This window comes from Montipora foliosa, chromosome 13 (assembly GCF_036669935.1).
Source record: "Montipora foliosa isolate CH-2021 chromosome 13, ASM3666993v2, whole genome shotgun sequence".
NCBI lineage: Eukaryota > Metazoa > Cnidaria > Anthozoa > Scleractinia > Acroporidae > Montipora > Montipora foliosa.
Genome location: NC_090881.1, coordinates 15,648,725 through 15,671,488, shown reverse-complemented (window position 1 = coordinate 15,671,488; position 22,764 = coordinate 15,648,725). Strand labels below are relative to the sequence as shown.

Sequence of the window (22,764 nt, the reverse complement as noted above, 5' to 3'; positions counted from 1 at the left end):
CTTGACTAGAACTTCTTCATTTGCTTCGCAATCATTCAATATATGCATTATTTCAATTGTTCACTAATTATTTGAACAGATAAACCAAACATACTCTCAGTGGATCCCTCAACAAACCAGTCTTGGATTGGACAAACAGTTCAAATAACATGTGTGGCAGATGGATCTCCTACCCCATCAATCACATTGACAAAACCAGACGGAACTGAACTAAGAAAGAAAATATCTACAGAGAATACAGTGGATGTACAGATGAACAGTGATCAAGATTTCGGAAATTATACTTGTCACGCTAGTAACATTGCTGGTGCTGCTGATACACGTTGGGTGCAACTGAACCAAATAAGTAAGGAAATACAAAAAAAAGTGTGCAGTCGTGTTGGTATAGCACTTGGTAATAGCTGCCTTGCCCATTTCCCAATGTAACACCAATCAATCAATATATGTTTAGAGCGTTGCCAAAACTATAAAAGTAAGACCGAACACCTTAGGATTGCATGGCGTTCACCAGACCTCGACCGCGACGCAGTATTTCAGTTCACTTGAGCCATAGAGCGGTTCTTTGGCAAACTAAATTATTACATTGATACAACCTTTACCATGGGAATGTCCTACTCTAAAATTATAACTTATATGTTCATTTTTTGTGGCTTCGTGTTAGGCATTATTCATTCATTTATGTCGTTTTCATGTTTTGAACTTTATTGAGTTTGATGTGAGTCACGCACACAAGGTGACGTTATAGATGTTTCTAATTTAAATGGCCCCAATCTGGACAGAGTATGTCCATTTACATTACAAACAGTAGAAAATATTAAGCTGAGCAGTTTACAACCTAGCCCCCTAAGACAAGAGCTTAAAATATTATATATTGTGTGGATAGGAGGGTCAACAATGATAAAGTGAGGTGATTTGCGTCCACTAATGCTATAATATAAAGCCCATCTCTATGCAACACAGTAGCATTTTCGTTTCGTAACCATTGTATATAATATAAATTACATGCTATTTTAAAAGCTACTGACATCGCTGGCAAATCCTTTACCTTGTACCTCGCTGAGCCTAGTTAATCTCCCCATGCAGTAAAGCTGCATGACCCGGTCAAATGACCTGACAGTAGTGTTCTCAGCAAGGCCATGCTGGAGGAAAGTCCTATGGCTGGAGAACAGGGTCTTTTTAACCTAAGATCGCCAGATTTTAAGAGTAGAGAAAAAAGGAGAAACGGCAATGGAATAAATTGCTGAAACGTTAGATCAAAATGGTAGATAAATTTTTGCCGTTTTTTCTCCTTGTTGTTGAAATCCCGAGATTTTGCTTTGAGCGATAGCTGTATTTTCAGTTTCCAATAATTACACAAGACTTTTCTGCAGTACGACCTTGCGCAGAATACCGCTGAACGCCATCTGGCACTCCAAGCTATGCGGTTAGAAACTAGGGCTGGGCATGTAATTTCATTGGATGATAGATTGAGCAAGCTCTGCCTGAATCTTACATTAGAATGCTTCACATTTTTCTAACATTTGCATGAATCCAATATCTCACCAAATTTCGCAAGGCATTTTGCTCAGCTCTTTCCTGAAGTGTACAGTGGGCTTAAGATAATTTTTTTTCAAACAAAAAGTAGAATTAGGACAAACTGAAGAACATTTAAATATCTCAATATCCCATTATTCATCCCGAGATAAAGGCTACCATAAAACTTTTTTTTTGAATAATCTTGGGGTTCGGTGATATGCGTTTCTTCCCTTCTTGAAAGTTTTAGAGTACACTCGTTTGGAATGATTGCCATACAGGTTAGTTAGTCTCTTTAGGTCGTCTATGAATATTCCTTGCACCGAGAATATATGGGAGGGTCTTATCCTTTTTGCGCTCGGGCATCTGTGAATTCTACTTGAATGAAACAAAGAAATATGCATCACAACCAGCAAGGAAAATTCCGCTAATCTTGCATAGAGTAAACCTGGCCCTCCAATGTTTTCTTAAATTTGGCCGTGTTTATGTTTGACAGTCTTCTATGTATGTGCTGTAGTGATATTCTCTTTCCTCATTTTTTTGAAGAGCCACCAGGGTCGCCAAGCCTCACGACAAATGACGATGACATCGGTGCTTCCTCGCTGATAATGAAATGGACTGCGCCAACTGACGATGGGGGAAGTCCTATTACAGGGTACAATTTGATCATACTACATGGAGGCAATGTAATTCTAAATGAGACCAGAAGTGCTGCCACCAGTGAATATCTGGTTGAGAGTCTTACCAGAAGTTCAAATTATACTTTGAGGGTTTCTGCTATGAATAGGGTGTTTGTAGGAAATGCAAGGGAAATTAAAGTGACGACTAAGTATGAAGGTATGCAAATACTATAGTTTCAATCATTATCCACACATTGGGCATTGATCCGGCGTTGTTGTCAAAGATCTGTGACCTCAGCTCTTGTTACTAAATGTACGGCTGGCATGTCCATACTATTTCTTCATACCGTTGACGAACGAGAAAACCCAGTAAGACAGATACTTGACAACACTTCCTGTTAAAGATAATGGTCGTGAACCATATCATGCACAATCAATTTACCAAAAGCAGTAGGGTAAATTGCACGTCTTGAACAGATGCATGTCTTCTGCAATCTGTATGAGATGTAGAGGACATCACATTGACAAATTATTGGAATCATTTTTGGCTTCACTTGGCTCTTGCGCATTGTTGGGACTGTTACCGTTTGAACGGCTTCTTCCCAAATTTCTTTATACCTCAAACACTTTTCACAATTTAGGGTCCATTTTTGTTAACAACAAATAATGGTGCGTTATATGATAAAACATATTAGATGGGCCGTCCACATAGAGCATCGAAAAACGTTAACACCTGATGAAGTTCACCACTAGATCTATTAACTAAAGGCATGATGTTGACGTTAAAATTGTTCTCAGTGGAAGCAGAATTGTTATCAACTAATGCTTGTGCATTTTTCAACTTGTTTCATGTTCAAGGAGCCCCAGGTGCTGTGAAAATTGAAGACCTTCCCAATAAAACAAAGAAAGTGAGCGTAAAAATAAAGTGGATTGAACCACAAAATAACGGAGCACCCATCACCCAGTACACAGTCTACCAACGAATTGTAGGTAATGTTACGGTTGGAGAGTGGAACAAAGTAAGAGTAATCATGGACCCATCAAGGCGTCAAGTCATTGTGGAATTGGATAGAAACAAGTTCTATGAGTTTGTGGTGACTGCCACAAACAAGCATGGAGAAAGTGTGCAAAAGGAAAAGAATATCAGAAAAGTTGTTGTGTTGGGAGGTAAGTAAACATCGCACTATATTTTAGGTTTTTACGTATTGGGCTACTTTTTTTCGAAACTCTTTAGCAATGTTTATGGGGTCAGAAAATGGTAGCCTTTTTTAAACAAAAAATGCTCTTCAACATTTTATTAGTAAGAGCGAATCTCTGAATTCCGGGTATTTCCACGATATGATTTTTTTTTTCTATTGCACTCCTTTTCGCGAAAAAATAACGAAGACCTGCTGAGTGAGACACGGTTTTAAAATAATGTTTCCAGGCTACAAGAGGAAAGGGGTGATTTTTTAAAGCATTCTCGCGTTTAACTCTATTCTAGTGAACCGCATACCAACAAAGCACCCATTAAACAGCACATAACTACAGTACCAACGAATTATAAATAAGAAGGACACGGAAGAAAATTAGAAGAGAACGTGGAAAATCAAGAACCTTTCAAGGTGCCATTCTAATATTGGACAAAAATTAAGTGTATGGATTTCTAGTGACTGTCACAGAACAAGCATTAAGATAGTTTACGAAGGGGATAGATTACCGGGAAACTTGTGGCTTTGGAAGGTTGATGAGGCGGCCTTGTGTTTCTGTTTCCATTATGCATAGCTACCTTTTAGTTTCGTTTCTGTGATACCTACAACAGAATCTGCCAGTTCTTAACATGCTAATAATTTGCATGGCTTTTGCCACAGGCACGTTTCCACTAGTTTAAAAAAAAACATATCTGCCTGAGAAACTCGCCTTAGAAAACTTATGAACTTCCTCAAATCCTCTTGATTATTAGTTTACCCAAGTTAATTAAATATTACGGGCAATACAAGAACAAAGAGCTTTGTCTCTCCTTCCAAGAGGGTTTTTATCCTGCGTTGTGGGTCATGTGTAATGGGCTAACTAAGATGTTCATTTGGGAATTGAGGTACTTAATCGCTCCATAATCACACCAGTACGGAAATTTGGTCATCGGAGTGAATAGGGTTATACTCAACTTAACCTCAGGGGACGTTTGAAGTGAAAGCTACGTCATGATGCTTGGGTCAAGGTATGAACTTTTTTTTTTGAGATTCGGCCTTATCTTCTCAGCCAAGGAGGGTTTTGCTTATTTTTATTCCTTTTTTTTTTTTCTTTTAACCTCAATTTGCATACTTTAATCTACAGGTTTTCCGGAACCTGTCGTTATTGTCAATGCTGAGATTAATGACAAGAAAATAACCCTTTCTTGGAACGAACCAGAAGGAAACGGAGCAGGCATAACCCACTACACCATCTACAAAAGAATTTCAAGTGATAAGAAGTGGATAATCGTTGGGGAAATAAAGGACATCTCTAACCGTGTGTTCGTTGTCCAAGTGGAAAAGACAAAAAAGCATGAATTTGTTGTGACCGCAACGAACAAATATGGCGAGAGTCTGGTATCTAAAGAAAACATAAAGATAGAGGAAATGCCATATAGTGGATGTAAGTCTAACTGTTAAAATCGGCATTTGCCTTAACCATTTGTAACTTTATTTTTCATTTCAAAATCTTTCATTCAAAGACAACAAACAGACCAATTCTTTATAGATTAGCATTATAAGAGAGGTATGCAAGCGACCTAATGTAAGTACCATTAAATACTTTACTGGCACTAACTACTATCGTGCTCCTTCTCCCTCAGCAACTCCAAGTTCTTTGGAAAGACAGAAAGGTAAGAACAATAATGTCCCCTCTTCAGATACAAGAAATATTTCATTGCGTAATTTTAAGTTTAGGGTTTTTCTTAATCTGGAAAGCAAACGTATCAAAAAGAGTATTTTCCGATTCTGACCACAAGCACATCTACTATCACAAAGTATCTCAGAGAGCAAGCTTCAAGATGAACAGAACTTTTTCACTTGCAAGCTGTGAAGCTGATCTATATAACTGATCCAACTCTTTTATTGTGCACTATGCCAAGGGACATGTGAATTCTTTTAATGCTTTCATATGTTTAAGACTTTTTTTGTAAACGTGTATTATGTAATTCAGTATTTACACTGCTATGCTATTTTCTAAAGTTAAACGATTTTTTTTTACTACTATTACCTTTCTGGAAGCATAACAGACTACCAGAAAACAAAAACAAAAACAAAAAAAGAAAGAAAGAGTTCTATTCAAATACCGATTGCTCTGAGTAGCAAATTTGTGGACCTTCATAACAAGTACCTTTGTGCTTTCCTTTTGTCAGGTTTTTACGTTGCTCTGCATATTTTTCCCAACTTATTCGTCTTCCTGGTCATTATAATTATTGTTCTATCTGTGATTGTATGGAAAATACGCCGTCGTCAGTGTCCAAGTTGTGGAGATGTTAGACCTGCGGTAAGTTGTCAATAAGATCTCGCCAGAAGAATACATGTGTATAAGGTGAATCCTGGATTTAGAAAGTGTGATTATGTTTTAAAAACGAGCATCAGTGTTTTATTGTATTTTTAAAAACAATCGGTGTAGTCGAGTGTTTTTAGACCCGATAAAACACGTCTTGCGAGTTTTTTGAACGGCATCAAAACCATTTCCACAACGTGCGTCCTTCTGGATTGCGAACAAAGGCTTAACATGTGAAAGGAATATATTAGCATACAAGGGTTTAAGCTCATGCATCATTTTATCAATATTTTGATAGTCTGTTAGGCTCATTAATTATTAATGTTTTCGAAAGGGTCTTCAAAGCGTCGAGTCCAATGACTCTCGCCATATGCTCGCCAAACTCTCTATCTGCAGGCTTAAGGCTGCTCTCCTGTTGTTCCTCTATATAGTGTATTTACACATCTACTTCAACCAAGTTTACAACTGCACAGAGGCTAGTAGGATAGGCCCAGTTCGACATCTCAATATTCAAGCATGGCTACGAGGCTTTGTGGTCAAATTTCACCGCTCAGCTTTGTGTGCTAAAAACCTCAAGGAAGAATTCTAAACAAACGAATGTTACATTTAACCCCAAAGCCTTGTAGCCATGTGTGAATATTTGATATATCGAAAAACTTTAAGGGTAACCACTGCTCCAACTGTGCCCTTTCCTGGAATGCCCGTTACAATAATAGTTGACCTGAGATTAAATTTAATTGAATTCTTTTTTATGCACACTTTCCATAGCATTTACACGCACAATGTGTATTATACATAATAAAAAAAGGTAAAAGAATGATATTAGGCCACAATGTTAACAGTATAAAGGTGTGCGGGGTCCAGAGGAGTAGAGCTTTCTAGTTGGCTTTCTAGTTTCTAGTTAGTGCATGACTGTCATTTTTCTGGATTAATCATCACCAGGATCCAGTATCTTTGCAAGTCGAAGACAATATAGGGCCCCCCAGTGATCTAAACACGATGGAGTCAGCGACCGATGCAACTCCAGCTGCAGGAAGTGGATACTATATGCCACTTCATCCGTCTGGAAGAAGCTGGGAAGTGAGTCGAGAAGATGTTTATGTTATCAAAATCATCGGTAAAGGAGCCTTTTCTCAGGTTGCCCAGGCGACAGTGAAAAACGTACAAGAACATGAGGAGGAAACAACAGTAGCAGTAAAAATGTTGAAAGGTTTGGTTCCCGCCTGTCCTTGTTATATTCTTGTAAAAGCATACAATTGAAGCGGTAAACTAGCTTTATAAGGTTTAGAAAGTCGACTTGCGTTGAGACAGTGATCAGAGGATATAAACACTAGAAATAAATAAGAACACAGCTTTCCACCTCCTACTGGCCACACTTTTACCCTAAATGAAAAAAAAAAAAATTATATATATATATATATATATATATATATATAGAGAGAGAGAGAGAGAGAGAGAGAGAGAGAGAGAGAGAGAGAGAGAGAGAGAGAGAGAGAGAGAGAGAGAGAGAGAGAGAGAGAGAGAGAAAGAGATGTTAATATGTTTCTAATCGGTTAAATACTTCAAACGTTTCGCCGTTTACAGCCTCGTCAGTGAATGAAGATTATAAGTACAAGATTGGTTTATGCAGCATTGTTTTTCTTTGGGCGGCGTGAATATTCTTGATGATGAGGAGCCATTGATATAGTGTACTCTGATGTTATCTAGACCTGTCCGTTTTAAAACTGCTTGTGTTTGCCTCTTGAGATCTTCGTTGATAAATGGCATCTTGATGTAGACTAGACCTTGTTCTTGTTCGGATGGTTGTGACTTGCATTTTCTTAGAGTGCGCTTGATTGTTGATTTTGTAAATGATCTGCGGTAACCATTCTTGGTGTACATCTTTGTGATTAATCTAAGCGAATTTGGTTGTGATCTAGGGTCAGTGGAACGCGACACTGCGCGCCTTATCTCTCCAATGAGGATCTATCTCTTCTGTGAGATCGGGCCGTGACTATCCCAGAGCAGTATTGACACTGTTAGCGGTAGTAACTATTTCGTCAGGTGTTAAGTGCTGCCCAGATCCCTGTGATACGTGCGGCTCTTCAACAAGAACTAACCAATGCCTAACAAAAAACTGTGTATACAAAATCAAATGCTCGCACTGCGACACGGTTTATATCGGCGAAACAAGTAGAACTATCGGATCCAGAATAAAAGAACATATCAGAATGGTGAAACAGACGGTTTATTCACATTTGATCAACCATAACAAACCATCTATGCAAGATATCTCTTGGGGAATCCTCCACAGGAACATCCACGACATCCGCACGCGTAAAATCATTGAAGCGCTAGAAATCCGCAAGCATGAGAACGTTATGAATGGTTGCAATGGACGAGCTCTAAATCTAGATTAACACCATCAAATTAATGAGCTATTGTACTAAGTTTTTTACATAAACCAATCTTGTACTTATAATCTTCATTCACTGACGAAGCTCTAAACGGCGAAACGTTTGAAGTATTCAACCGATTAGAAACATATATGCCTCAAGAAGTTATTTCCTTATTACATATATATATATATATATCTGAGCGAATTTGCTAAAAGGTAGCTACTGGAGTTTTCGCTTGAGCACGGGCGCAGCCCGTGTTCAAGCCATTGTGGCCTCCCAAAATTGAGGGGGCTTGCCGTCAAGGCCTGCTTTGCCAAACAGCCCAGGGACAGTTCTAACTGTGAGTTGTGTGTCAAAAGCACAGGGCTGGGGGGGTTGCTGCTTTGTGACTTTAACTGCAGTTAGAGTTTGTGGCCTTGTTAAGTCAGACTTAACACTGTAGCTTGTCTTGATTGGCAATTTTTCCTGGACTAGTCTAGGCTTCAATGATAGTTTGCTTTTGATCACCAATTAGAGTGAACCCACACTGTGGTGTGGGTAGGTGATTGTTAGTTGTCTGACCAAAGCACAGGGGTGGGGAGGGTAGCTTTTCTTTAAGTCTGTGACAGTAGCAGAATTGGCTTGTTTTCACAATTTCTGCAGGCACCTTTTGACAAATCCAGTTAGAAATTTATAGTTATCTGTGCGTTTCTCTCCAGAATGGCATTCTGTGAGCCAGGCTGAGTAAATCGAGTGTGATCAGCCGATTTTTGACTGAATTTTAGGCGTTTTGCCCTTGATATCTGAGCGAATTTGCTAAAAGGTAGCTACTGGAGTTTTCGCTTGAGCACGGGCGCAGCCCGTGTTCAAGCCATTGTGGCCTCTCAAAATTGAGGGGGCTTGCCGTCAAGGCCTGCTTTGCCAAACAGCCCAGGGACAGTTCTAACTGTGAGTTGTGTGTCAAAAGCACAGGGCTGGGGGGGTTGCTGCTTTGTGACTTTAACTGCAGTGAGAGTTTGTGGCCTTGTTAAGTCAGACTTAACACTGTAGCTTGTCTTGATTGGCAATTTTTCCTGGACTAGTCTAGGCTTCAATGATAGTTTGCTTTTGATCACCAATTAGAGTGAACCCACACTGTGGTGTGGGTAGGTGATTGTTAGTTGTCTGACCAAAGCACAGGGGTGGGGAGGGTAGCTTTTCTTTAAGTCTGTGACAGTAGCAGAATTGGCTTGTTTTCACAATTTCTGCAGGCACCTTTTGACAAATCCAGTTAGAAATTTATAGTTATCTGTGCGTTTCTCTCCAGAATGGCATTCTGTGAGCCAGGCTGAGTAAATCGAGTGTGATCAGCCGATTTTTGACTGAATTTTAGGCGTTTTGCCCTTGATATCTGAGCGAATTTGCTAAAAGGTAGCTACTGGAGTTTTCGCTTGAGCACGGGCGCAGCCCGTGTTCAAGCCATTGTGGCCTCTCAAAATTGAGGGGGCTTGCCGTCAAGGCCTGCTTTGCCAAACAGCCCAGGGACAGTTCTAACTGTGAGTTGTGTGTCAAAAGCACAGGGCTGGGGGGGTTGCTGCTTTGTGACTTTAACTGCAGTGAGAGTTTGTGGCCTTGTTAAGTCAGACTTAACACTGTAGCTTGTCTTGATTGGCAATTTTTCCTGGACTAGTCTAGGTTTCAATGATAGTTTGCTTTTGATCACCAATTAGAGTGAACCCACACTGTGGTGTGGGTAGGTGATTGTTAGTTGTCTGACCAAAGCACAGGGGTGGGGAGGGTAGCTTTTCTTTAAGTCTGTGACAGTAGCAGAATTGGCTTGTTTTCACAATTTCTGCAGGCACCTTTTGACAAATCCAGTTAGAAATTTATAGTTATCTGTGCGTTTCTCTCCAGAATGGCATTCTGTGAGCCAGGCTGAGTAAATCGAGTGTGATCAGCCGATTTTTGACTGAATTTTAGGCGTTTTGCCCTTGATATCTGAGCGAATTTGCTAAAAGGTAGCTACTGGAGTTTTCGCTTGAGCACGGGCGCAGCCCGTGTTCAAGCCATTGTGGCCTCTCAAAATTGAGGGGGCTTGCCGTCAAGGCCTGCTTTGCCAAACAGCCCAGGGACAGTTCTAGCTGTGAGTTGTGTGTCAAAAGCACAGGGCTGGGGGGGTTGCTGCTTTGTGACTTTAACTGCAGTGAGAGTTTGTGGCCTTGTTAAGTCAGACTTAACACTGTAGCTTGTCTTGATTGGCAATTTTTCCTGGACTAGTCTAGGCTTCAATGATAGTTTGCTTTTGATCACCAATTAGAGTGAACCCACACTGTGGTGTGGGTAGGTGATTGTTAGTTGTCTGACCAAAGCACAGGGGTGGGGAGGGTAGCTTTTCTTTAAGTCTGTGACAGTAGCAGAATTGGCTTGTTTTCACAATTTCTGCAGGCACCTTTTGACAAATCCAGTTAGAAATTTATAGTTATCTGTGCGTTTCTCTCCAGAATGGCATTCTGTGAGCCAGGCTGAGTAAATCGAGTGTGATCAGCCGATTTTTGACTGAATTTTAGGCGTTTTGCCCTTGATATCTGAGCGAATTTGCTAAAAGGTAGCTACTGGAGTTTTCGCTTGAGCACGGGCGCAGCCCGTGTTCAAGCCATTGTGGCCTCTCAAAATTGAGGGGGCTTGCCGTCAAGGCCTGCTTTGCCAAACAGCCCAGGGACAGTTCTAACTGTGAGTTGTGTGTCAAAAGCACAGGGCTGGGGGGGTTGCTGCTTTGTGACTTTAACTGCAGTGAGATTTTGTGGCCTTGTTAAGTCAGACTTAACACTGTAGCTTGTCTTGATTGGCAATTTTTCCTGGACTAGTCTAGGCTTCAATGATAGTTTGCTTTTGATCACCAATTAGAGTGAACCCACACTGTGGTGTGGGTAGGTGATTGTTAGTTGTCTGACCAAAGCACAGGGGTGGGGAGGGTAGCTTTTCTTTAAGTCTGTGACAGTAGCAGAATTGGCTTGTTTTCACAATTTCTGCAGGCACCTTTTGACAAATCCAGTTAGATATATATATATAGATATACAGCCGTGCATAACTTGATATATATATACAACCGTGCATAACTTGATCCTCACAATTTTTTTTTTCTGCTCCTTCCATTGTTTTGCTGTTACCTCAAATAACTCAAACTACTTACACTCCAAAACTCATCTGTTCTACTACTATTTTTGTCCTCCCTAACCAACTGCTTTGTTTGTTATATCGAATGAAGCCGTTTACAGGTTTTATTCCTTACTTTCTAGTCAATGCTCCTCCATCGGATAGAAAGGATTTGTTATCAGAATTGGAGCTAATGAAAAAACTAAAGCCCCATCCTCACGTGATCAAGCTTATCGGATGCGTCACTGAAACCGGTAAATCTCCATAAATTGTTGTTTGTTTGCTGTTGTTGTTTAATTTTTATTCTCATTTAACAGATGAACAAAGCCTATTTTGTTGTGGATCGAGGTGGGGTAGCGATGAAAACTGGATTCAAAAAAAGAAAAAAAAGAGCACAGGAGAGGCCCAAAGAATAAGCAAAAGAAAACTCAAGAATCCTGAGTCACTTTCATCAAGCAGTTGATTTCTTGCAACGTAGCTTCGTTTTTATTCTGCATCGTCTAAAACGTAACTCATTAGGATTGGGATGTTTTTAAGAGTGTACTTACAGAAGCCAGTACCTCCTAGGATGCATATGAACACCCTTTATACCAAGAACCTTGTTTCCCACAGAACCACTGATGGTCTTGATCGAGTATGTTCCAAGTGGAGACCTCTTAGGATACCTAAGAAAGAGCCGAGGACTAAACGACACTTATTATAACAACCCGGATGTACAACCGGAGACCAATCTGACTTCGGAACAGCTGATAAAATTCGCGTGGCAGGTTGCTGATGGCATGTGTTACTTGTCTTGGAAAAAGGTTTGTTCAACAAGGGGAGTTTGCCCTCAGTCAGCATGCATAAATGCGAAATAAATGTTTGGAATACCATGAAAATACTTTTTCACAATTTTCATTATTACAAACAAAACTACAACCAGATTAATAATCAGACATATACTGAGTTAGAGAACTTTAGTCTAGTTTAGTTTAAAGAGCTGTGAATATAACCTACTTGCCAAGTTGGTATTGGACAAATTGACTACACAATTAAATTTAATGGATGGCTGGTTGCTAATTGACGAGTGAAAAACAAGTCTTACGTCAGTGAAAAACGCAACCATGCATGAAAAATGCAGAACGGCGCAGAACAACTATTCAGCTGGAATGCTAAACAGGGCACTTCTTTCTGCAAAGTACAATGTGTAAAGCTGAGTCAATAGCTTCAGAACAGCATTAATGTGCAATGTGTACAATTTTGCCACCTTTCTTAGTCTTTCAATGCAAATTTCCCCTTCCTTTCATAATATGGCTCTTCTTCTTTTCTAGGGAATTGTAAATTTAATGATTAATTGATAATAGGACTTCGCTTGGTCCAATTCGTATAATCATACTCGTCATAAACAAATAGGACTCCAGCTGCGCGGTCCTCCGATTTTGTCATGACTCATATGATTACAGACCGAAGAATAATATAACTTTTTTTTTTTTTTCACACGATACTGCTTAAAGCTAGATAGCTTGTAGGGTCGTGCAAAAATCAAATCAAATCATATTAAGACATATTAATACAATTGGACTTTACTCAGTCTTATTACCATTACTTATCACTAACTTATGGATTTTTCTTCAGACGTCTCCAAACTGAATAATAATAATAATAATTATTATTATTATTATTATTATAATAATAATAATTATAATAAATAATAACAATAAAAATTAATAATAATAATAATAATAATAAATGATAATGATAATGATAACAATAATAATAAAAATAATAATGATAATAATAATAATAATCATAATAATAACCAATAATCACTTTATTTCCATGATAAAAATATTTACAAACATTAAAATATCTCCAAAAGGTAAGAACTATAAATTTACAAGCAATTAAGTATTTCTCTGTTTTAAAACTTCAAAAAAAAAAAAAAAGAAAATAATAATAATAATAATAATAATAACAAACTTCATTGAGCACTTTTTCATACAAACTTGAATCTTACATGTATCTGATAAAAATAAATAATAATAATAATGATAATGATAAAACTCAAATTAAATTAAAAATTTAAATGCCGGCGGTGGCGACATTAATCCGGCAATCGTCAAGAGAGTCTCCTATATTCCGGAAAGGTACTCGGGACCCTCTTACGCACGCATGTACTGATCTTAAGAGTTCAAATGAGATGACAGTTCTGAGCCAATTAATGACGTTGTTATAGGGCTCACCGTCCTTCTGTACTAACTTGTCTGCTAAGTGCTTAAGAAATCGTTGGCACTCATTTCCCATCCCACCGTTCGTTCCGAAAACCAAGGGTGTAAAGGATCCCATCTCGACCTCAAGCACTCGTTGCTGATATTTCCGCTTTTTCTCCTCTTCTTGGTCTTTAAAGACTTCAGATGTCGGCTTGCTCTGGTTACATTTGGAGTTAACATGCGTGACCCTGACGTCGAAAAATGCTGTAACTCCTCTAGACCAGAAATCTCCCGCCTTGATGTCTAAACGTGCCTCTGAGCTGGTAACTGCGCTTCTAAGATGCATCCGTTCGTTGTCAAGAGGTAAGAGGCGTGGCTCCGCCTCCACATTCTTACAAACTTTGGTGATGAATGATGTCAGTAGGTTTCGTACACCATCATGCCTTTGTGCCACAAACCCTCCTTTTTTACAAGAGAGGGCGTGGCCAACATTGAATCTATCCCCACAAACGCACTGGGCTGGTAGGTCGGTGAGAGGCAAGTTGTAACGTAGCCGCAGAGAGTCTCTGAATTCTTGCTTGTTAAGAGCTAGACCTTGATCTTTGAGGGGGATCGCGTTAAGCCAAGAGCTGGCCCCTTTGTCTCTTGCTTGATTGGCCAATCGAAGAAGATCAGGGGAGAGGGTGGAGTCAATCGACTCCATTTTTGCCTTTTCCCTTTCGGCCTTTAGCGCCTGGTGGTGACGTTTCAGCTCCTCTACGGAATTTTCGCCTGTTATCATGATGGTACTCTGAGTTGTTATGGAGTCTACATGTGCGGCTGTGATTGATGCTGATGCGGTAAACTGTTGTGGTGCTTCCGATCTCAGATCCGGCACGCCTAGTCCCCCTTGGGCCGTTGTCAAGGTAGCGAGTTGGCGCACTTCGTCGGGAAGGGGCTCTGTCTGGCCAAAGAATGTTGGAAGTAGTAGATCGTCGATTACCTCCTGGACTGGGTCGATATAGTCCTCAAATGACTCAATTGTGCGAAGAAAATAAGTAAACTTGGACTTGAACCCCTTCGTAAAAGCGATATACGCTGCGTGGGGCTGATTCTTAGCAATTTCTGATAGTGTTTCAAGTTCCCCTTTCCATGCACGCACTTTCTCCTTACAATACATATCCTTGTATTCTTGTGATCCAATGACCGCTCCTAGATGACGTTGACCCTCAATAGTGATATTAACTTCATCACCGAATACTCTCGCTGCTTCTGCGGCAGCTTCCTCTGACTTTACTATAAGCCAACTCTTTGACCCATTCACAAGGTAACCGAACTTCTCTCCTTCCTGACTCAACAGCTTGTACCAATCGTAAAGCGATGTGATTACTCCACCGCCTGCCGAATCATCCGCGAGCCATGCTTGTTTAACCCCCGGGCAGTGTGCTCTCAAATAATAAATCATCATTGATGTGTTAACCGAGTACCAAGCCATAGCAAGGGGGTCGCCCTGTGTTGTCCCCTCCTGTGAGAGTATTTCACCTCCCCCACAGATGAAAAGTCTAGATGGGCTTCTGTAGGTGTTAATTATATAAAGCGCCATTTCCTTGCATAAAATCTGAATGTTGTGCAAAGCTACAGATCTGTTCATTTGGTTAAATGCATTACTTGCATCGATCAACAGTACTCCATCTGACCCCTCCTCATCGAAAATCTGGCTCATGGCGTGTATCGCGGCCTCTGCCCCTGCGCTGTGGCCTGCACAAACTTGTAGGGGCCCCGCGGCATCCTTGATATCCTCTTTAAGGAACACGGACACAGTTTTACCTATTATCCGTCTCAAAACCTCTCCGACACCGATTGGGCGAATTCCCGGATCTTTGTCGAGCGGTATAAGCCTGCATGATGTATATGCCTCCAACAAAGACGGGTGGTACGACTTTGTGAGTAGTTGTCTTGTAAATATGGCTAGCTCTTCCCTTAACATTTTCCCTTCGTTCTTAAAATTCTTTGAGCATAAGATCCGTTTGTAAATTTCGGAATCCATTCCTGATGGTCCCGCGGAGCCTTTGGTTCTACTGGCTGACTTAAAAATCATTTCCTCATCTATGAGGTCAAACACACCTGGTGGGATAGAGTTGATCGGGCCATGTAACAGGCTCTCCTCTGCAATCTCAGCGGCTTCTGGATGTTTGTCTTTTAGCCCTTGCAGGACTGCAGGTGATAGATCGAGCAAACCTGATGAACTCTCATTCTCCAAGAGTTTTAAAGCTGCTGACAGTTTTCCTTGCATAACAAGCTTTGCGAAAACCTTAGAAAGATCTTCCACTGTTCTTGCCTTCTTCGAACTCTTAAACTTTCTCTGGATAAACCTCACTTCGCTGAGCAACTGGCTAAGATCTCCTTGCCTCCAGAGTGTTAAACGGCGCTTTAATGCTGCGCTATGCTCTTTACTTTTAGAAGTTGCGGAAGGCTTTTGCAGGATCAGGGTTGGAAGTATCATGAAGGCCTTTAAAGCGATTGAGTTCAGGTCGGAATTGACATTGAATTTCCTGATCCAAAAAGCCAGTTCTTCGACGAAACTCTTCCCGGCTCGGCCAGACGGTAGATTAAAGATGTTTCTCCTGTAGTGGACAATTTCATCATAGATAGCATTTATTGAATTGCAGAAGCTTTCGTGGCTGATATCGCCCCATTTTTTGTTCTTAATTTCAGAGGGAAACACCTCGTAGTCGGGCAGGTTTGGCTTTATTTTGTTTTGATCTGGTAATTCGCTGGATGGTCCCGTGGGGGGTTGTTGGTTGCAATCGCGTGACTGATCGATTAGTAGGCTATGCAAATTCGATTGCGCTGAATTAGCATTTTCAACTTGGCGAAGACTTTGATTTCTTTGTGAGCCATCTTGAATATTATTTCCTTCGAGTACCAACTCTCTCTTGGCCGGCTCGCTCTCAGACCTGCTGCAGCCATCGGTTGAATCGTTGCATCTAAAAGTATTATTGGCGCTTGCTTTCTCAAGTCTAGCGGCTTGCGTTGTTAAATTGTGGCTTTTAAAACCAAGGTGTGCGTAGCCTTTCGCCTCCCATAACTCAGTCATTACTTCAATGTAACCTTTCTTTCTTCCACCACTATTAAGAGGCGCATAGTTCGACGAAACCAGACTCTGTCCAGTTTTTTTACATTCGAGGAGGTCCTCATTCATTTGGTCTGTCCATTTCCTTCGAGCCATCATATTTTTTGGGGAGCTATTCCTTACACGTCCACCATGTTTATGCACATAATAATGATGATGATGATGATTATGATAATAATGATAATAATATTAATAATAATAATAGTAATACTAAATAATAATAAATAATGATAATGATAATGATAATGATAACAATAACGACAATAATAATAATAATAATAATAATAATAATAGCAATTATTATTATTATTATTTTTTAATAAATCCGTGTGTCCTACCCGTAGAGGTATTTTAATGCCATGTGTGATTTAAAATATTTTGTTCTTTTGCTGTTCACTGATGAGTCCGCATTACAGGTCTCAAACTAATGTCAATTAAATTGTAGATTGATATGAATACGTTCACTCGATAACAAGCCCCACTTAAAATACTTTATCATTTCTGGAAGGTAAGACTCTTTTGATCAGTGGAGTTATGCTTGTCCATAACGGAGTCTCTTTGCAGTACATATTCACATGCAATTTCTTTAAGATTGTCCATCGCGACTTGGCGGCGAGAAATGTTCTTGTTGGTGAAGGAGAGAGATGCAAGGTGACAGATTTTGGGATGGCGAGGAATGTGGGTCAGGAAGACATTTATACCAGAAAAAGTCCGGTAAGGCTACAACTAAACTTTTCCTTGCAAAAAGAGTTCATTTACTGCGAAGAAACTTAGTCGCAGTTTACGCTCAACTTGTTTGCACAGCAAAACTACCAGATATATTGTTTTTTACTAACAGCATTCCGTGATGATCTCTGTATATAGGGTCGACTACCTGTCAAGTGGACCGCATACGAGGCCTTGCTTTATGGCATATACACGACACAAAGTGATGTGTAAGTGTTTCCGTTTCAGTAGAAAGTCAATTCCGTTTCCATTGGGGATTTGTTGTTGTCATTTACCAAGCATTTTGCAGCCGACCTAAATTGCGTAATTTGTTTGTTGTAGCTTCTTTGCTCCAATGATTGTTCTATTTTTGAAATGCATACTTCCTTACTTCCCCTCTCATTTTGTACTTTTATTTGTTTCACTCCTATAATGAAGGTGGAGTTATGGCATCCTACTCTATGAAATCCTGACTGTTGGTAAGCTGCAATTTAAATAGGTGTTCCACTGACAAAAAATGTGCAACTGTATAACCGGGAATATTTTAACAATCAATGGCGATAACTATGTAAATTTTACAATTTTCGTAGCAAACGTTATTGAGACTGTAATTTTATACCTATAGGTGGATCGCCATACCCGGACACAGACGCCGGGCTCATTGCGAATAAAATTCAAGAAGGATACAGGATGCCTAAGCCAAGACATGTGGATAGCAAACTGTAAATAACTTTCATCTCAATTGTGGTACTGAATAATCAGGAAATGAGTAGTGCTTGAAAACACGTTCCCTCCAAAGAGTGAAGTAAAATGTCTTAAAATTTAGGTTTGAAATCATGATGAAATGTTGGGAAGAACACCCAAGTGATCGACCTACATTTGAAAAGTTGAGGAGAACAATAAAGGATATGGAAAGGAATCACAAGGTAAATAATAAAGGGAGGATTGTGGGGATTAATGAATTAGTTTGCTCCTCACGAACCTAGCCTGTCTTTCACTGTCATCTCGGTTTCTTTTTTAATGGAATTATTCTCACAGCCACCTGCGAATTACCCTTTATGCTTTCCCATGTGCGAAAAATATAATTCCATCTACAGAAGGCTAGGCCGCTTTTCCTGAAACTCGTTTACAGGGGCCCCCTTAGAATAACACAAAAACATTGGATGGACTAAATTGGCTATGGGCAGCTGCCCATAGCCGCTTTAATGAATTTAATTGGCCCCAGTAAAGGTGGGGGCTACAGAACGCCAAAATTGTGCATAACAACTTGGAGAAAAGCGTAAGGAGAAGGGGAGGAGGTGGGGGTTAAAAAAGAATCTTGTTGCCTCGAAGAGACGCAGATATGAGTGGACGCGTCAGTCTAATCACGTGCATGATATCACAACGAAGAGGGGGTACTACTAATTGCCGAATTTCTTACCCCTTGGCATACACAGAAAAGTGGTTATGCATACAGAAAAGTACTACATGTAAACAATTGATAGAGAGCACTATGAAAAAGCATAAAAATCCTATTTGCTAGCAAATATTTCCTATTCGCTCCTTCTTGGCTTTCCTGAGTGTTCGAAATAATCTACCATAGTATGAGGTGGTTGGCTCACATAATCAAGTAACTTAAACACAATCAATATTTTCTTTTGCAGACCTATGTAAACCTCAGTCAGTACGATACAAGAATGTATGCCAATGTCACTGATCTGACTGCCGGGTAGATGATGTAGAAGAGCTAAGTATGGTTGGACTATCAAAGAATTAAGATTAGGCAACGATCACGGGAAAAAGAAAATCGAACAAAGGGAATTTTAGAAAATTCTGAGACAAAGTAAATTTAAGTGTCTTTTTTTGTTTTGTTTTAATTGATAGATACACTGTACTAGGTTGCCTTTAGATGGCGGTCGAGAAACCTGTCTGTTGAAGGTTTGCCTTTAAGTGAGACAAATAGTTTAATGATTACATAAGTAAATTTGAGCACACTGTTTCTACAATTTTTTTTTAGTGAAACGATTCTTAAAAACCCATATGCTTCAGCATTTTTTCCATTTTTGTTTTAATGTTTACAAGTTGAAATAAATTCTGTTGAACGATTGCTTGAGTATGAGATCTGTATAAAGTGTTTCAAAAGACGAGCCGGGTGCTAGCTTTCCCGAAATCCCATTTAGGTTTCCTGAGAATATACTATCTCATCTGTGCATTAAATGGTTGATGAAGTATTGTATTTTTCTGATTTTTTTATTTCCTCCATTTCCTTCAAAATACATCAATTTATTATACAATATGCCAAGCACAAGCTAGCTTAACTAATAACATGCCCCTTTACTAAATTACATTTCTGTTTAGGATAAAAGATAGAAAATGTACCACTGGGGAAACGGGAAAAAAACATTCAAGCAGGACAAATAAGATGTAAAAGTAAATATGGGAGTGATCAATACTGAGCAAGAAAATTCCAATAGAGTGCCTTTTTAAATAATTGCCTGGTTGGCTTCTCACGAAGAGATCTAGGGATATCATTCCAATAATAAAATCCAATAATTGTTGGAGAAAATTTCCTAATATTCATTCTAATGGAACAAGAATTTAGATACTGAGAGGATGCACTTCTAGTGTCATAATTACGTTGCTCAGATACAAAGAACAGGCAGGAGAGCAAAGGGCGTGAAGCGGTAGGCTGGAGAGAAATGTAAAACTCTACTTGCTGTCATTTAATAAAGCGTTAGAATACCTTTAATTCAAAAATAAGAACCTAAAATGATATTTGACTTGCATTAGTGTCTTCTGAGCAGTCAAGCAAACTAAAACCTGCGCCCGGGCTGAAAAAAACGCTTTTTTTCCAGTGAAGTTATCAACCCTTCTACAGTGGTTACGCATATATTTTTTTCTTGAACCGCATGAGTTTTAATAGAAAACAAGCACACCCTCAACGAGCAAATGGAAAAGGAAAAAAAAGGCATTTTAGAGTCAACTGTCAATAGTCAACGAATAGGAATCACGCTAAAATTAGAAACCATAAAAACAACAACAACAACAACTTTGTCAGTTAAAGGTTAAAAATTAAAAAAAAATAAAGTTTTACTGATGTACTCTATTCCACAGTAAAGACGATACCTAGAGCTGAAAACGAAATCATTTACATTTTGATGTATTCATTGAAACACGCCAACTTGGCTTGGAACAAGAATCGGCAAAATACGACAATGCAACCAAGAAAGGACAAACTTAAGAAAAGATCCATTCCAACACTAAATTACCTTGAGATACTTTAAACAAATTCCGAAAAACACAAGCTAGTGAAATTTCCCCCCAATTTTACGAGAACTCATTGCGATTACTTGTATATAACATAAGGGCAAAATGTTCTTGTCACTATCGAGGCACATCGAAAACCGGTCAGTTGGGCAAACGGATTAAAAAAGCACTTGTTCGCTCGCATTTTAGAGAAAAACAAACAATCAAATTTTCCAGTTGACAATAAAAAATTCGAGTTTCATTCCTAAACAAAAGAAAAACTGATTGAACCACTTTTTTTACGCATCCACTTTAACGCATCCGCATTTAGTATAAGCTATTACTTGTATTCGGTTTTGTCGTTGTCTCTCTCTTTCGCTCTTCTTTCGTTTCTGTTCTAGAAAGGTACTCCAGGCATCATGTAACCTTATCCGAGCTTCTAAAGATATGCCAAAAATTGTATTACAGATAAAAAAGCAGCTTTAAGCAAATAAAAAATAAAAACAGCTTTAAGTTTACATCCCACCGATGCTTGACTTGGATAACTGCGTAGTCACCAGTGTGGACCACAGCTATCATGGTATGTCGAACTGGATTGAAACCAGCGAAAAATGCAGAAAGAAAACATTTTCCAAACCTTTTTCCACCTGAACACAAAAAGCGTTGACTGTGTAACAACTATAGTTGATGTAGTATGGCCGTGTAGCTGCGTCGAATCACAGAAAGCGCGCGAAAAATGAAGCCTCGTTTATGTTTATTTTAGTTAACCTGAGTTGAACCTGCAATCCAATCGAAAACCAGTACCTGGTCAGCAGTCTACTTTAAAATAATAATAAATAAAGAAAAAAAAACAGCTGACCTAAGTAAGCTCTAAGATTGAGCCGGCAATATGGTCACCTGATACCGGTCAGCGGATATCTTGTTTTCACAAGTGTTAATTGATCATAACATTGATGTCAAATATCAAAGATATATGCGGTAAACTAGGGTGATACTGGTTACATTGTCATACATAGAGGAGTGGACGGACGTACGGACGGTCGATGACGTCATGGTGATGAGTTACCATATTTTATAAAATAATTAGGATAGTACGACTGCGTCTCAGGTTTGCATACATGTTCTGAATTCTCCCAACTCCCCCTGGTGTTTAAATGAGGCTACGGAAACACGGAAAACGTTCTCCGTTGCTTTAATTCTTCACTATGATGCTCTGCCCGCGCACGCATTTTGCGCTATAAATGCATTCATGACAATTTTTGTCTAAATATCGTTTTTCCTCTTTTGACCAATCAAATTGAAATTACTGCTTAAGGAGGTTGCCACCTCGTAATTGCCTCGTCAAACGGTTTTAAACTTGCTTCAACCATCCGTTCCGTTTTGTTGAACAGCAGTGTTGAAAACGTTTGCCACACCTTTCAATCGTGTTGAAACATGCCGAATCGAAGTTCAATCGATGCTGAATGAGTTTTAAGCTTTGCTGCAAGAGCCATCCAACACTTCTTTTGTTATTGCGGAATGTTAAATAAAGTTGAAGTCAATTGCCACCCTCTTTCACCATTGGTAGGTATGCGCGTGCGCACTAATCGGTCTCTCATTGACATATCCACCTCAAAAGCTTTGTTGAATCGCATTTTGATACTGTTTTGAGTCCGTTAAACTCTTCCCCCCCCCTTTCCCAGTGATCAACGTTCATCAAAATCGAACGGTTGTTGAAGCCGTTTGTCCGCACATTAAACTCCATCTTTTCTTACAGTAAGATCGAACCGTCGACTACCTATAGGTTGCTTGAGTGTTTGAACAGCCCACAATTTTTTGCAACCGTTTGTGTTTACTCGAAGAGTCGGGTTACACTCGTCATAATGATTTAAAGAGAAACGCTGAAAACTGTCATGCTAGATGACTTTACTAATTAACGCTCTGTTGAATACTTATCGTCACCAGAGCCTCGGATTGACCCGAGGCTCTAAGAAGTACACTCTATGTAGGAGAACATGCGCCGTTGGTTTTTTAAAGCCTTACAGCGCCTGCTCACTCTTCGTGCTAACATGAATGCACCAATAAGGACAAGTTTGATTGTCCTTCACGAAAACCAATGAGAAGACACTGCCTCAGATTTCCCCAGAGCTCTTCTATCCTTCAGTGAAAAAAAGACCTCTGGGGTCGAGATTGCAAATATGTAAACATATAATAATAATAATAATAATAATATTATTATTATTATTATTATTATTATTATTATTATTCTCTTTTGTATTCGGTTTACAACTGGATTCTGTATAAAGTTATCGTAACTTTTGATTGCCTGTCTTTAAAAAAAGGGCGTGGTTAGTGCATGATCAGGGCCAAAACAGCAAACAAAAACATAAAAGAAACATGTTGAGTTTCATAACCATCTCCTCATATTAACTATGGTT

General features: G+C 39.4%; 2 protein-coding genes across 2 annotated transcripts; one reads left to right on the top strand and one right to left on the bottom strand.

Moving 5' to 3' along the window:
* The first annotated feature begins 6,626 nt into the window (after positions 1–6,626).
* On the top strand, positions 6,627–19,122 carry LOC137981753 (tyrosine kinase receptor Cad96Ca-like). Its single transcript, XM_068828808.1, has 9 exons — positions 6,627–6,837; positions 11,260–11,370; positions 11,729–11,919; positions 17,009–17,131; positions 17,282–17,352; positions 17,561–17,601; positions 17,748–17,844; positions 17,949–18,048; positions 18,766–19,122. Exons 1-9 carry the CDS (start codon positions 6,627–6,629, stop codon positions 18,832–18,834), a joined length of 1,014 nt encoding a protein of 337 aa, XP_068684909.1. The 3' UTR covers positions 18,835–19,122.
* Positions 13,178–14,820, bottom strand: LOC137983431 (uncharacterized). Its single transcript, XM_068830625.1, has one exon. It carries the CDS (start codon positions 14,777–14,779, stop codon positions 13,178–13,180), a length of 1,602 nt encoding a protein of 533 aa, XP_068686726.1. The 5' UTR covers positions 14,780–14,820.
* Positions 19,123–22,764: the final 3,642 nt, after the last annotated feature.